This window comes from Entelurus aequoreus, linkage group LG08 (genome assembly GCF_033978785.1).
Source record: "Entelurus aequoreus isolate RoL-2023_Sb linkage group LG08, RoL_Eaeq_v1.1, whole genome shotgun sequence".
Lineage (NCBI taxonomy): Eukaryota > Metazoa > Chordata > Actinopteri > Syngnathiformes > Syngnathidae > Entelurus > Entelurus aequoreus.
The window spans coordinates 30,657,977-30,675,634 of record NC_084738.1 but is presented as its reverse complement, the minus strand read 5'-3'; the positions used below and the strand labels follow the sequence as shown (position 1 = coordinate 30,675,634).

General features: G+C 39.1%; 1 protein-coding gene across 2 annotated transcripts in view; it reads right to left on the bottom strand.

Moving 5' to 3' along the window:
• The window catches only part of pemt (phosphatidylethanolamine N-methyltransferase), a 92,431-nt gene that overhangs the window by 25,938 nt on the left and 48,835 nt on the right, over positions 1-17,658 (bottom strand). For both annotated transcript variants that reach the window (XM_062056238.1, XM_062056239.1), the window contains exon 5: positions 7,541-7,686. In XM_062056238.1, the coding sequence (XP_061912222.1) occupies positions 7,541-7,686 (146 nt within the window). The remainder of the gene's footprint in view (positions 1-7,540; positions 7,687-17,658) is intronic.

The following is a 17,658-nucleotide window of genomic DNA, read 5'->3' as shown; positions in this document are numbered from 1 at the left end:
CTGTAAAAAGAGCATTATTGAATCGCAAGTGTCAGTTGAGTACAGCCTGGGGGAAGGAGTCTTGTGGTTGAAGAATGTTGTTAAACAGTGAGAAGAGCATTTTGGTGTTGCCATTGTTAGAATGTTATAAGGTTGGGGTACTAATGGGATTTGGTTTGAGTGATATAGTCCTTGCTAAGAGAGGGGAGTGTCGGGTGCTATTCCTTGTGAATGTTGAAACCGGTTCTATAGAGTCGCTCAAATTGGCAACATTTTGTCTTTTATGTCCGGAGTTCATTTTTGTAAAGTGTTACCTGTTCATCGGGAATTGAGAGATGGGACGGTAATTAAATATTTTCAATATTGGGGTAGAAGTTGTTGATGATAATGTCCTTGATATTCTTAAATGTGATGATATGTGGAGACTTGATTGTAAAGGAGAGGACGGTGGTGAATGAAAGGAGAATATGGTAAGAAACGTGAAGTTCTTCAGCGAAGGGGGTGAGACCGGAACAACACATTACATCTAAAATATGCTCTTTAATGTGTGTCAGGAAGTTAATGTATTATTGTAAACTGTCCAAGCATGATAAAAAGGGAGCCTTGGTTTTTTTCTTTTGCAAAAAAGCTCTTTAATTTTTTACAAATGTTCGCTAGATTTTAAGCTTATTTTTTGGCTAACGTATCTGATGCATTATACATGATACGTCATAGTCGAGGACAGGAGCATAGATATATAATACAATTAGATATACTTGCCATTTTTTCCAATAGATTTATATGGCTTTCTATTTCTATTCTAAAAGTTATGTATTCAGATTTTGTGAAATATTGCATACATAAATACACTTATGTATGTTTTTGGTGCAATTTTCCATGCCTAAACACATTTGTTAATGCTAACTACTTGTGCAATAGGGCTATGTGCTATAATAACAGCTCTTTAATTTACTAGGCCAAGAGAGATCTGTATTTTTTCTTTCTTCAGCACATTTAATATACACAACAATTTAGCTCATGTGTACTTAAGCACAATAACACTTATCCATCTTACGCAGATTATCTACTATGGGGACTTTATTCTTGACCTGTCTTGAGCTGAGATCATGCAGCATAGCAGCAAACTACTGTTATATGAGTCTGTGTTTTGTTTTTGTTTTTTACTATTATATAATTGTATATTACTATTATATGTGTTTTTAATTGTACGGTTTGTGTCTGATGTTAACTTTTTATGGACCTTGTTGTATATACCTGTACCATCACACTGCCAAGGAATGCAGATGGAAATTAGCCTTTGGCTACAAGCTGGCACATTTACATTTTACATGTTAATTATTGTGCATTGTCCCATGTAACTAAGATATAGCAAATATACATTTTTTTAACTTCCTATCAGGAGTTGTATTATACATCTACAGTAACAAGTTAATTGGTTTGTTCAAGTGGGACAGGCAACAGTTACATCAGAGAATATGCAGCTGTTTATAAATGATTTAATGTTTCGGTGTGGCCAAATAGCAAATTCGTCACGGACCTGTACTGGTCTTAGGACCGGTGGTTGGGGACTATTGGTTTAGTAGACCAAAGTTGACTTAGACGGCAATATTGTCAAGTTTGACGAGAGAGTTAGCCAAACTGGCTGGACTGGCTAATGCCCTGTGATCGGTAGTACGTCAGGTGTTTTAACAAGGTGCGAAACATGTGCTTTATGTGCACACAAATGTTACTTTGCTGATTGAATCTGGCAACCCTTTTGCTGAGATTCACTTCCTACTGAAAGGAAGTCGGTGGTGCAAAAATTTACCAGCAGTAGAACTTCGACTATTTTCTTGAAATGTTTGCAATACATGCAGGAAATATCTGCTTGTATATGTTTAAGTGTACTATTTTCTATCACCATCAAATATCAGAGGTAGTGAATATTATATTTAATTGACAAGACTGGGTCAAGTAATTAATGTTGAGCTTTGAGCAGCAATAATATAACCGGAATTCGACAAGGAGTTACTTTTTTTTTTTTTTTATCCTTGGAGGGCATTCAATCTACAGAAGAGGGTAAATATTACATGATAAAGTATCAGTGGAATGGAAAAAAATGTTGCCTCTATATTGAAGCTATTGTCATATATATCTGATTCATAAAAACAAAAGACTTACTAAGTTTGCGATTAAATAGATATGATCAAAATAGTATCAATCGCACAGATATTTCCGAGCCAATTTGAGAGATAATGAACAAGCCAGTCACGTGATCCCTGATGTAGCGGTGAGAACCTCAGACCTTTTCCCCAACAACAACAATGTAAATAATTCAGACTTTGTGAGAACCAACAACAATTACTTTGGAAAAAATTATGATCCAGAGCCTTATATTTTTGATCCTGAATATAAGGAGGGTGAGGTACAAGTTTTAAAAGCTGACTGCTGAACAGATCCAACCTAAGTGAAACACTATGTGGCAGTGGAAGTATTGCTAAGTGCTAAACAAGAAATACAAACTACGAATATAATAAAACGTTTACTTACAGTACAATGTCTGCTCTCACAATGATGACGACTAATATGATGTTAAATTATTTCTGTTTAGATGAAGAAATGTTCATTATCCAAACGAAGGGTTAAAAGTAAAAGTTGCTGCTTGCAGACACTGTCTTCGGTTGACCTCTTTTTCTCCAGTATACATTGAATGTCACAGATGAACAACGTCTAGATTCATAGCTAAATCCTCCTACTCACCAGATGAGAGGCATGATTTATAATCTAGTTTGACAAGGCGAGACGCAATGTAGATCCAGCAGGACATCGCCAGCTCAATGCTGCAGCATAAGCGAGTAGTTAGCTCTCTGTTATCAATCCACTAAAAATAGTTTGTTTGCGTTAGCGCTTATAATAAAAACGGTGTCACCATTTAGTTACTACCGTATTTCCTTGAATTGGCGCCGGGAATATAGTATTCGCCTGCCTAGAATTACAGCCGGGTCAAACTCGTTTCGCAAAATAATTAGCGCATGCTTGGCACTTCCGCCGGGTCAAATATGAGTCATTAAATGACTCCCGCCTCCAGGTGGTAGAGGGCGCTAGTGATCCTTCTTGCGACTACCAGTACTGCAGGAGACAGGTACTGCAGAAGAAGACAACAAGCAGCAAGCATGCAGCAATTGTTTGCTTGCACTTTTAACATGGAGGATTGCATATCTAAAATAAAACCGTTTTCTAAACTGGACTTTCAATCGAAGCAGGAGGTAATAATTAAATGAATATCTCCAGAGACTTTTAAAATTGAAGAAAGATGAGAAAGACTGCCTTTGATCAGAAGCAGCTGCACATGGACCCATCTACAAGTAAAGGTAAGATCATAATAACGTTTTTTTCATTAAATGTGTTTTTCACGATAAGGTATGCGCCGGAGTGAGAAGAGGTTTTAAAATAATTAGAGCATGCTTGCTCATTCCGCATGGTTTTGGTAACCGCAGGAGTGAGAAGAGGTTTTAAATTAATTAGCGCCCCTGCGGCTATTCAAGGAAATACGGTATTCAGGTCACAATATGTAAATAAAGTATTGTTGGTGGGTTTTGGATGGATATTTAGGGTGTTGTGTGGGCGTAATAAAGAGTCCACATTGACTCAATTGTTAGCTGAATTTTTATTCATTTATTGTATTTATCTACGCCGTAGAATGCATGATAAAAGAAAAACATGTGTGTTCATGTCTTACATAGGGTTTGTAATTGATAGACAGCACATTTCTTTCTAATTTTTGCATATTTCCAGTATGACTGATCTTCTGATATGGTCAGAGTGCACAAGCGTTCCCATCCTGACGTCATCCAACCCAGAGTCTACGGAAATGTCTGAAGACATTCGGAGCGGAATATTCAAAATGGCCGTCTGAAATTGTGGAATTTTGGGATGTTTAATCAGTATATTTACATATTTTGTGGATTGTGAATACAATTGGACATGGTTTAATGGATACAATGAAACACAATTAAGTACATCAAGTCAACGTGTTTTTCCACTCTACTGGTACTACTAAGGGGGAACTGCACCTTTTTTGAAATTTTGACCATCATTTACAATCATTATGAAAGACATGACGACGGATATCGTTTTACAAAATGCATCGTAACTTGTAAATAAATGTATATAAAAGTCCACTTATAACAGAGTCAATTGGAAGTAATCTATTCCGGCCATAAATCCCTCTACAAAAAAACATCCATAAAGCGCCAACATAATTCCATTATTATTTTGTGACTTGAATATTAACCAAGTATTAGCGATATTGGTATTATGGGCGCTAACACTATTTTTAGTGGCGCCGTGATCGGAGATAGCTAACAGCTTGAGCTGCTCTATTGACATCAGCGGCTGCGGTGAGCGGCTTTCACGCCTCTGATCTTGAAAGTTTATTCTCGATCATAAATAATTTCTCTCACCCGGATATGAGGAGGATGAAGACATAATCTGAAGAGTTAGTCAACATTGGCATCTAATTTAGACCCAGAAATGGTGAGAAAAACACGAAAAGACACTTGGATAGCGATTGGTTCTACCCTCTTTTTTCTTTGCCAGTCATTCTTCATCTAAAAGAGACTATGACAACATTCTATCAGTCGGCATAGTAATGACAGCAGACCTTGTACAGTAAGTGATGTTTTATTATTTTCGTTGGCTCTCATGAAGTCTGCAGTGTGTAATAATCACTGATGTTGAAAAAAGAGAACGTTGTGATGCGCTTTTAAAATTAATTCACCGGCGAATGCTTAAAATGACCAAAATAAGTAAATATTAAATGTTATGAATGTGCCTGTTGCTACGTTACATATATACTTACAGTGTGTACATAAAACCTTGATGGGAGTTTGGATGTTTTTTAAACCACTTTATAGGCAGAATAAAGCGACTCCTATGTGCTCCATTGTAAGCTGACTTTTGATTGCATTTATTTACTATGTAGAATACATAAAAAAAAGAAAAACATAAGTGTGCTTGTCTTACATAATATTGAGAATGATAGTCAAAATTCCAAATAAAGTGCAGTTCCCCTTTAAGTTGTTTAGCAGAAGTTTTAATGGCAATGAAACTTTAAAGGCCTACTGAAACCCACTACTACCGACCACGCAGTCTGATAGTTTATATATCAATGATGAAATCTTAACATTGCAACACATGCCAATACGGCCGGGGTTAACTTATAAAGTGCAAATTTAAATTTCCCTCTAAACTTCCGGTTCAAAACGCCTTTGGAGGATGACGTATGCGCGTGACGTCGAGAGATCCACGGAAGTGTTTGGACCATATTGGACACAATACACGGAGCTCTGTTTTCTTCCACAAAATTCCACAGTATTCTGGACATCTGTGTTGGTGAATCTTTTGCAATTTGTTTAATGAACAATGGAGGCTGCAAAGAAGAACGTTGTAGGTGGGATCTGTGTATGCGGCTGGCTGTAGCAACACAACGAGGACTTTGACTTGGATAGCAGACGCGCTAGCGGCGAACTCACCTTGCCTTCCTACGTCTCCGGGCCGCCGACCGCATCGTCAAACGCTGGAACGCAGGTGAGCACGGGTGTTGATGAGCTGAGGAGGGCTGGCTGGCGTAGGTGGAGCGCTAATGTTTTTATCATAGCTCTGACGAGGTCCCGTTGTTAAGTTAGCGTCGTTAGCAACAGCATTGCTAGGCTTCGACAGGCGTCGAATACACATTAACCGTGTATTTACATGTCCAGTGTTTGGTTCGGTGTCTCCTGATAGTAGTATTGTTGATCTTCTGTCTATCCTTCCAGTCAGGGATTTATTTATTTTGTTTCTATCTGCATTTGAGACAGATGCTATCACGTTAGCTCATGCTAAGAGCTTCGTCGATGATGGGTGAAGTCCTTCGTCGCGCCGCCGATCGCTGGAACGCAGGTGAGCACGGCTGTTGATGTAACCGTGTAGTTACATGTACATGGTTTAATAGTATTGTTGATCTTCTGTCTATCCTTCCAGTCAGGGGTTTATTTCTTTTGTTTCTATCTGCATGTGAGAACGATGCTATCACGTTAGCTCAGTAGCTAAGTGTGTCACCGATGTATTGTCGTGGAGATAAAAGTCACTCTGAATGTCCATTTCGTGTGCTCGACTCTCATTTTCAAGAGGATATAGTATCCGAGGTGGTTTAAAATACAAATCCGTGATCCACAATAGAAAAAGGAGAGAGTGTGGAATCCAATGAGCCAGCTTGTACCTAAGTTACGGTCAGAGCGAAAAAAGATACGTCCGGCACTGCCTCTAGTTCTTCACTCTAACGTGCCTCATCAACGAATCGTTCATCCTCGCTCAAATTAATGGGGTAATCGTCACTTTCTCGCTCCTAATATCTCTTGCTCCATTGTAAACAATGGGGAATTGTGAGCAGCACTACCGCTTGTGACGTCACGCTACTTCCGGTAGGGGCAAGGTTTTTTTTTATCAGCGAGCAAAAGTTGCGAACTTTATCGTCGATTTTCTCTACTAAATACTTTCAGCAAAAATATGGCAATATCGCGAAATGATCAAGTATAACACATAGAATGGATCTGCTATTCCCGTTTAAATAAAAACAATTCATTTCAGTAGGCCTTTAAGGCCACTGTTTACTGCATTCTCATCACCATGTTTTGCTGGCCAGATATTGTGGGCCCACGCACTCGCACGCGCACAAACACACATGAACACGCACGCACACACACACGCACGCAAACCCATGGCCTTGTTTTCTGTCAAAGAGAGGCTGTTGTCCTCAAAGTTACGTAACAATTGCAATGGTGCACACTCAGTGAGAACCCGGCAGGTACGAATTGAAGAAATTGTATAAACAAATGTGTTTACTTTTGAGTTGGAAAAAACCCCAAACACCATAACAATGTTGGTCTATTGTTAGCTTGTCAAAGTGACACAATTCAAAGCTAAATTAAACTCTATTGTACATTATTGTTTGGAAAAAGAGCAACCTGGTTTTACTTAAGTGTGCATGGTAGCATCAGTAGTAGCGATTATCAGTAAGTTCTGATAAGAGTCTGGACCCAGCGGCAGGTGGCCGGCACATTATTGCCCTGTGTAATTGGATTGCCTTTGTTTCTGCTCCATCACTTTGACTCATCAGGTCACGGTGACTGCAGGTACTTAATATCGAGCAAAAAAGGTGCATGGAATCAACACATGTTGTTCCCCCAATGGCCTGTGTGTGCCCAAAGAAGGAGGTATTTCCATGCATGCATTTTCCCTCTGTGGTTAATTTAATTGAAAATATTTGTACTATTACTGTGCTGGAGACATTTATAAGGTAGGGGGTTCTATTTGACAATATACAGATTCCACCATACATATTATTGTTTTACTAACTTAAATTTAAAGGAGCAATTACATTAATTAGTCATGTAACAGGATTTGAAAATACGTTAAATACATAACATGTAAGCCTTAGGTCATGAAAACGTAATCTCGAAATACAGTTTCTAAATATTGTTGCTAAAAAGAAGGGCAAAATATAAGATTGAAAACTGGAGATCTAACTGCTTTTGATACTTACCAAGGAATGTTCCAGTGAATCCAAGAGCTAGAAAGCTGCTGACCACCAGCAGAGAACCCAATACGATGAAAAGTACACCAAAGTAGAACACTTCGGGCCTGTCCATCAACTCCCACCTGGCTTGGGTCTTCATCACCACAGTCATGCTGCAAGAAATACAGGGTCTTGCTGTCATTAGGATAGGATTGGATAGTCTTTATGTATCCCACTGTGACAATGTGGTAGGGCTGGGCGATATGGCCTTTTATTAATATCTCAATATTTTTAGGCCATGTCACGATACACGATATATATTAAGGGTGTAACGGTACACAAAAATTTCGGTTCGCTACGTACCTCGGTTTAGAGGTCACGGTTCGGTTCATTTTCGGTACAGTAAGAAAACAACAAAATATAAATTTGTTGGTTATTTATTTACCAAATTTGTAAACAATGGCTTTATCCTTTTAACATTGGGAACACTATAATAATTCTGCCAACGTTAATCAACATTAAACTGCCTCAAGTTGTTGCTCAGATTAAATAAAATGACAAAACGTTTCTTCTACATATAAAAAGTGCAACATTAAACAGTTTCAAGTCAACTCATAATGCTTAATTTCTTACAGCATTTGGGAAGCCTGTAGTTGATTTTTATTATGTAAATGTTATATTTATTATCAACATGTGATAGCAGGGACCCTGCCATTCCAAACTAGGCTGCTCCATTACTAATGATTAATGTAACTATAGCTGAAAAAATAGTACAATAGCCATAGGAGAGACTATTCATCCCTGAACACCATGGAGTTCATGTAGGCTTAATGATGCAGTTCAATCAATCAATCAATCAATGTTTATTTATATAGCCCTGAATCACAAAAGTCTCAAAGGGCTGCACAAGCCACAACGACATCCTCGGCACAGAGCCCACACAAGGGACGTCGATGTGAATGACTATGAGAAACCTTGGAGGGGACCGCATATGTGGGTAACCCCCCCTCTAAGTACAGTCCCTAGTGGATCCACATAACAGTGAGAGTCCAGTCCATAGTGGGGCCAGCAGGAGACCATCTCGAGCGGAGACAGGTCAGTAGCGCAGAGACGTCCCCAACTGATGCACAGGCGAGCGGTCTACCCCGGGTCCCAACTCTGGACAGCCAGCAACTCATCCATGGTCACCGGAACCGGAATAACCCGGCGAGGGGGCAAAGGAGAAAAGAAAACAGCAGATCAACTGGTCTACAAAAGGGGGGTCTATTATTTTTTTTTTTTTATTTTTTTTTAATGTCCTGCCCAGCTTCTCGGGCAAATCATATAGCAGATGTAGATGCCCATATCGGCTGTTCAGATTTACTTTACAAAAGAGAAGTGGGGGGTCTATTTAAAGGCTAGAGTATACAAATGAGTTTTAAGATGGGACTTAAATGCTTCTACTGAGGTAGCATCTCTAATTTTTACCGGGAGGGCATTCCATAATACTGGAGCCCGAACAGAAAACGCTCTATAGCCCGCAGACTTTTTTTGGGCTCTGAGAATCACTAATGGTAAATGGTAAATGGGTCGTACTTGTATAGCGCTTTTCTACCTTTTTAAGGAACTCAAAGCGCTTTGACACTATTTTCCACATTCACCCACTCACACACACACATTCACACATTCACACACTGATGGCGGGAGCTGCCATGCACGGCGCTAACCAGGCCCATCAGGAGCAAGGGTGAAGTGTCTTGCTCAAGGACACAACGGACGTGACTAGGATGGTAGAAGGTGGGGATTGAACCAGTAACCCTCAGATTGCTGGCACGGCCACTCTCCCAACTTCGCCACGCCGTCCTAATTAGCCGGAGTTCTTTGAAAGCATATTTCTTGCCGGGACATATGGTACAATACAGTCAGCAAGATAGGCTGGAGCTAAACAGTGTAGTATTTTATACGTAAGTTGTAAAACCTTAAAGTCGCATTATTACAACGTTACATTATTATATCAACTATCAGAGACAGAAACTCTTCATTTAACATAATGTCCTTTTTTGCTGCTTCAACACAGCTCAATCAACACAGAAAAAGGTAAAGTGAAATAACAGACAGACAGGGCTTTGCTGTCCGTAACACACACACACACACACACACACACACACACACACACACACACACACACACACACACACACACACACACACACACACACACACACACACACACACACACACACACACACACACACACACACACACACACACACACACACACACACACACGGCAAAATGAGCTAACGTTACGCTAGCCTTGAATTAACACTTGATGCATATAATCACACCAGTATGATTCTATGTGTCTACATTAAAACATTCTTGTTCACACTGCATTAATACATGCTCATTTTAAACTTTCATGCAGAGAGGGAAATCACAACTAAGTCAATTTACCAAAACTGTATTTATTAAACAGTTATTAAGCAGTGGCACAAACATTCATGTCATTTCAAAACAGAAAGTTCAAGATTGTCAGAGACATTTTAAAACAAGTGCACTTTTGTGCATGATGTCACTAAGATGACATATCAAAACAACATTAAATTAAAGTGTACTTTTTGTACAGAACGCCACTACAATAGTATAAGACAAATAAAGTGCACTTTTGTGCATGATCTCACACAAAATATTTCAACAACTGTCAAATAAAAATGAGCTGCATAAGAAGAAATCAAATAGTGTAAGTCCTTCACTATGTGGTAGGTTCCTGCGGACGTTATCTCCTTCTGTTGTTGACTATTTTTTTCATACGGTGTTGATCTGGAAATGATTGCTAGGGCATTTTGTTGGCTGTGGCACCGGACGGAGATGTTGACATGCGGAGTTTCAAGCACTCCTCATTCTCTAGCGGGTGACTTTTCAAATGATTCTACAAATTAGCAATGCTGCTACTTTTTGTAGCAAAGCTTTTGCTGCATACTTGACATATTACGGTTGTCTGTTCGACATATTTCCGCTTGAAGCCAAACCACCGCCAGACGATGGACCCTGTGCTGTTTTTCTTGGGAATTAATTATTCTTCCTTCATTTGTTACCAGATTTACACCTTCTTTCTCTCGTATTACCACTCGCACCACTGCGCTAGCATCACAGCTAACGTTACCCATGCTGCTACCTATCTGCTCCGCGAGGGCGTATGACGTTGCACATGTGACAGTATGTGATGTATGTAAGAAGGTGCGCTTGTTTTATGTCTCTGTGAGAAGGAGGGACAACAAAGAGTGAGAAACGCCTGTAGTGTAATGCCCGTAGCTAAAAGTAACTGCGTGAGAATGTATACTCGAATATCACGATATAGTCATTTTCTATATCGCACAGAGACAAACCCGCAATATATCGAGTCCCACACAGCAGAAGACTCCTATACGGATCCGCCTTCAAGTCGCCCAACCCGCGTTACTGTCACATTCGTTTTGGCTCCGCCTAGAGGATACAGCTCCGCCTCTATAAATTGTACGGTCAGACAGCTGATCCTGAGCGGACCCGTGTCTGATTCGCATACGCGGACGCGACAAACTAAACCGGCGCGCGCCGCCTAGAGTTATAGGCTCCGCCTACGCGCGCTGAGCCGACCAATGTCTGCACCCGCAGACGTGGACGCGCCTACTAGCGTGTACGCGCATGAGCCAAGATCATCATTTCTGGACTTTCTTTGCTGGAACACGAACGTAAGTATAGATTTATTGATTTATTGCTACATTCGCAGTAAAGATCGGCCTTTGTGTTTCCATCATCATTTATGTATGATTGTAATGACGTTGTTTGATATTAGGACTAGCAGTAAAACTTTATATTCTGTAAAAAAAGGATATTTTATTTCCAGCGCTGCCTCCCAGAATGCTTTGCATGGGGACGTGCGTCTTAAGTCACGTATCCAGAAAATTCGAAATGGCTGCACGCGGTAGGTGAGGCCCGAGCGAAGAAAAGTGGAAAAGAGTGTTATTCGTCAAAAAACCCACACAACGACGGTAATTTTTTCGCCGTGCTATTGTAAAATTGTCTTTTATCTGTGTTTTGTGTTCCGGGGGACCCCGACTCCAGAATTTGAAAGTTGCCCGCGTGAAGCCGGTGCGTATGAACGTTTCAAAAGTTCAATGCAGTTAACTTAGGCTATCTTTTGTTAGACGCTGTGAATGTGTGTAGGTTACATGCTACGATATTCCACATATTTCCAACTGGTTGAAACGAAAGCGTAATACTTTATTGTCAGTGTTATTTAGGCCCAGGTCGCTAACGTTACTTCGTTAGTCAACAACGTAACGTTAACGGAGTGGAAACAGCCGTTCTTTGCTATTAATATGAGTGTGTATTATTTCTTTCTTTGTTCTTTAGTGGAGCTCGAGATCCTGTTTACTGTGGACTAGCTGTGTGTGACGCCCTGTTGTTTTTGTTTCCATTTAAAAAAAAAAAAAGGTATGTCTATTATGTGTTTTTTGGCATAGTTAATTGTAGAAAAAAATATAAAATGAGGTGATGTGAGTGGGAAAAATTGCTGCACATATTAAGGATCCTTTTTGTTGATCTATATTTTTTTTATTTGCTGATGTATATATTTTATATACTGTTTTTTATTTAATTAATTTATTAGAGACTATTTTATGCTTTATTTACCTTTTTTATTATTATTTTATTTACTATTATTATTATTATTTCCACATGTAAGCATAAATAATTGATCATATTAGTACATTGTTTGATTGCTTTGCTTAATCCATTCCATAATTTAATTCCACATACTGACATACTGAAGGTCTTAAGTGTAGTACGTGCGTACAAATGTTTTAAATTACATTTCTCTCTAAGATTATTTTTCTCCTCTTTTTTTGAGAAGAATTGTTGTATATTCTTGGGTAGCAGGTTATAGTTTGCTTTGTTTATAATTTTAGCTGTTGGCAAATTCACTATGTCGTGGAATTTCAGTATCTTTGTTCAATAAATAAAGGATTTGTGTGTTGTCTATATCCAACATTATATATTATTCTAACTGATCTTTTTTGTAACACCGTTAATGAATGAAGTGTACTTTTGTAATTATTTTCCCATATTTCTACACAATAACTCAGATATGTAACACTAGTGAACAGTAGAGAATATGAAGTGATTTTTTGTCTAGAACATGTTTTGCTTTATTCATTATTGACGTGTTTCTTGCTAATTTATGTTGTATATTTTTTACTTGAGATTTCCAGTTCAATTTATCATCAATCATTATACCTAGAAATTTGGTTTCATTTACTCTTTCAATTTCTATTCTGTCTATTTGTATTTGTGTTTGACTTTCTCTTCTACTGTTACCAAATAGCATTATTTTAGTTTTACTGAGATTCAAAGATTGAATGTTTTTGTCAAACCATCTTTTTAATTTGTTAATTTCTTCTGTTATTATTTGTATTATCTTCTGTGTGTTCTCTCCTGAACAAAATGCTGTTGTATCATCTGCAAATAATACTAACTTTAAATATTTTGTAACTTTACAAATGTAATTTATCTAGACATTGAATAATTTAGGTCCTATATTGATCCCTGAGGTACACCACAGGATATATTTAGCGTTGTAGACGTGTGTTCGCCTAGCTTCACGTATTGTTTCCTGTTTGTTAGATAACTTCTTATCCAGTTTAAGACTAACCCTCTGATGCCATATTGTTCTAGTTTTTTTATTAAAATATTGTGATTAATTGTGTCAAATGCTTTAGTTGGATCCATAAAAACTGCTGCCGCACATTTTTTACTATCAATTGCATTGGTAATTTCTTCTGTAATTTAAATTAAAGCCATTGAAGTTGAAACATTAGTTCTGTATCCATATTGGTTCTCTTCGAGTATTCTATTTTTATTTATGAAACTCTCTAATCTGTTATTGAACAGTTTTTCAACGATTTTAGAAAATTGTGGAAGTAAAGAAACAGGTCTATAATTTGTAAATTGATGTTTGTCTCCAGTCTTATAAATTGGTGCAACTTTAGCTATTTTCATTTTGTTTGGAAATGTACCTGTTTGAAATGATAGGTTACTAATATACATCAATGGTCCTGAGATCTCTTCAATAACCTTTTTTATCGTTTCCATATCAATTCCGTTACAATCAGTTGAAGTCTTAGATTTAAACATTTTTCATGATTGTAACTATTTCCTGTGTCACATTACTGAGGAACATAGAGTTGGGATTTGCAATGTGAGGCAGAGAATGAGGAGCTGCCAGAAAAAAGGAACAGGAAGCCAGTGTAAGTGTGTTCCGTCTTGTTTTTGTCATGTTTCTACAGTAATAGGAAGGTTATTTCCGGTAGCATTCAAAAACAGACCAGAGATGCTTGTACTATATGTGTATTTGGCAATTTTGGTATTGCAATAATCCTAATGATATGGTTACCCAACAGCCATCGTCTCGGGGACTCGGATGATAGCGAAGAAGACCCGGGAAATAGTGACCTCGCATCTCTGGGGTTGGCAAGCCAATTGCACAGGCAGAGTAAGGAATAATCTCTTAACATCGAAAAAAACGAAACCACCACATTAATATTAAAGATATGGTTAACATTCTTAGTGCTAAAGATATTCCCCTCTCCTTGTATCCCTTCTCCCAGCTCCACCGTCTCGCCGAGTGCCAGCAAGAGTCATGAGTACTTGTCAACTCGACTCCTCAACTGGAGATAACTTTCTAGGTAAAGACTGATCTCTGAAATAATATCTCAGCATCCAGTAACCATGGTTAACAGATCACAATCATTTAATACCAATGTATCTCCCTTAGCACCTCACCATGGGGAAGGACGCATTTATATGCCTTCACCAGCACCTGCATTAAACATGCAGAGAGTTACACAAGGTAGGGACTGATCTCTGAAATATTAGTGTATAGATAGGCCCCTTGGGTATTACCAGTCATGGTTAACTGATGGCTCTCTCACAATGCCCACCTCACTAGGAACGGCAGTCCCTCCTCGACTCCCTCCACCCCCCTCACCAGCAGCCCTCAACATGTGGCAGACAGAGGAGCCTGGATCCAGCCTGGCCTACAGGCCAACATGGCGAGGGGGAAGAATGGCCGACAACTTTTCCTGCTCTGGTGAGCAATAATTGACAAATACCGGATGGTCATTCTGTGCCACAAATTTTGGAAAAAATTCAAATTCACAAGCAATCACATATTTTCTTCAAACTTTGTCAATAACTTTTGTCATTAACTAAGGTCAACAGCTAATGTCAGGATTATGAGTAATGAGGATAAACACTGAAACATGTTAATTTTATACTGCTGTTTGTCAACAGCGCCTGAGGTAATCCACATCCTTAGCCTGCTGGAAACTATTAAGCACAACCAAGACCAGCTGATTGCGAAGGTAAACTTCTTAAGCCTTGAATAGGTCAATAATTCATAATGACATTGATTTTGATTCATTATTATTTTTTAAAGAAAGAAACAGCCTACATGGCAGCTTTGTGTGATTACAGTAAACATTGCTACATTTTCTTGTTACATTTCACCTGTTTGCTCTTTAAATACCACTTTTAATGTTTTTTATTTATTTCGATCGTATTTTTTAAAAATGTGCCCTGGGGCCGTTAAAAAATTACCTGCAGGCCGCAAATGGCCCCCGGGCCGCACTTTGGACACCCCTGGCCTACACGAATACAAACATAGAATGATAGTACAAATATAATAAGAAAACAATGTCAACCTCCCAAAGTTGGGTTATGGATATTTATTTATGCCCCCCACCCCCAAACCCCCGCCGCCGTCATCCAACAGAGCCAAACAAGTACTCTGATCAAGGAACCAAATAACGATATTGTTTAAACATTTTGGATGTCTTGCACACCTATACCCTGATCACAAATTCATAGTTTACGCACCTTATTTTAACCACCTCCAGTAACTTTAAGTCATGTTTTTTTTTCAAATGTAATCTCCTTAATACCTATCACATATTTTGTATTGTGTAAGCATACTTGGCTTTGGATGCTACATACCATAAACATAAACGTATCTGTCTTGTAATCTTGTTTGATTACAGGTGCTGTGAGTAAAAATGTGTTGACAAGGTCAGCCACGGACGCTGAGGTCACCAAACACGCCATCAGGTGGTTCAACTTGGCGGGGGATCGGGCAACGAGGAGACGAGTCTCGCTTCCACCTCCTCAGGAGGAATAGAGATGTATATGTATAAATAAACAACCTTTTATTGGACTTCTTGTCATTCACCAGTTATTCATTTTCTGATATGTTAGCTGTGCATGGAGCAGCGTTTGCTTGAAGTTGTAGCCTAATAGATTAAATACGTATATTTACTTTTTATATATATATTTATATATTTACTTTATAGAGTGAATTGACCATTTTCTGTTTCTGCCTATTGACAATATTGTTAGTTTAAAAATACAAGGCAATGCATATGTAAGCCTATATTGCTGTAGTAGGGCTTAGTGAATTTTTTAGTTTCCTATTTTATCCTACAGCAAGAACAGAAGGGATTTTGAAAATAAGATAAAGGGGTCCAAAACGGCCAGATGAGCCAGGGTTTTTATGAGGGTGCGGAGCGGATGCAGCGCGCCGTCACGGCGCACCCGCCGCGGAAATAAGGCTTTGATCATGGGTGCGGAGTGGATTCAGCGCGCCGCCACGGCGGATCCGCGACCCGCCGCCGTGGCGGATACGTTCCTGAGAGGAAGTGGACGCCGATGCAGGTCCGTTTCGCGGTTCCGTTCCGGAAAGCGCGATACCTCCGCGGAGGATCCGCCGCGGAGTGTTTTTGTTGTGTGGGGTATATTCGATATATCGCCCAGCCCTACAATGTTAATGTGTTATTTTAAGAAGGTTTTTAAGCGATATTTGAGTGGCACCTGCAGGAAAATTTAAAACAAAGCAAAGGAGTTTAATGTTAAGGAATTTAATTTCAAACATCAACAAAATATAATGTCAAATATAGTGTCGGTGGAGTGGTAGTCAGAACACAGGTGGATGTATTAGTACGGTGAGATTTGGTGATTAAGCATTACTCTTGTTGTGCTTTAAATCAGCATTATTTGTATTTTCTGAACTGCTAAAATGTGTGAATGTCTATGTAAGATGAATCCGTCAAGGTCTTATAAGGACGATTAAAAGAAAAGCTAATGTGAATAACAATGGAACATTACTGTCAGGGACTCGCATGGCTGCGGTAGTTGTGACCCCCAAGATGCAGGAGACAGGAGGACGATGTGCAGGTAAGAGTCTTTTAATTCTTACAAATAGCTTAAGGAGGTGCAGCAGGGAAGTGCACGAAAGCATAAGCAGTCTACAAGATACAAGATAGTATGTGACATTGAACACAAAAACAATCCTCGAGCCCTCACAAAAGGGCTAGGCAGGCATTTATAGAAGCCAACTGATTGACAACCACTTCCAGGTGTGGCCAGGCTGCCGATCAGAGGCAGGTGAGGGGAAAGAGCGCTCAGGGAGACAAGCAGGAAGAAGACATAAGAGCGCAACACAGGAAATAAATGAACTAAGGGAGCATAACCAGACGTAAATGTGACAGATCGTCACAATGACTGTAGTCAAATTGTATGAAAACTTTTTTAATAAGAGGCAGACACTTTGCTCATGAGTACAACACATTGTGAGCTTGATTGATTAATTGCCATTGAATGGAAGGAGAGTTAAAGGACATACAGATTGCCAATCAATAGAAAGCTGCTCTACTGACATACCTACATACAAATGAGGCCTTGCTTTTCTAAATATTAACATGACTGAACACTGTCACGATCATTACATTTTTCTGTAAAAAATATTTAGCCGACATATTTTTTTGTCTATTTAGGTAATGTAATGCAGGTGTAAGGCTAAGGCTTTTTAGAAATTATGACCATTATAGGTACAGTATTAACTAAAATTTGTAAAATCAGATGGTACCAATTTTGTGTTGGTGAATGTTTTGCAATTTGTTTAATGAACAATGGAGACAGCAAAGAAGAAAGCTGTAGGTGGGAAGCGGTGTATTAGCGGCCGGCTGCAGCAACACAAACACGTAGCCGGTGTTTCATTGTTTACATTCCCGAAAGATGACAGTCAAGCTTTACCATTGGCCTGTGGTGAACTGGGACAACAGAGACTCTTACCAG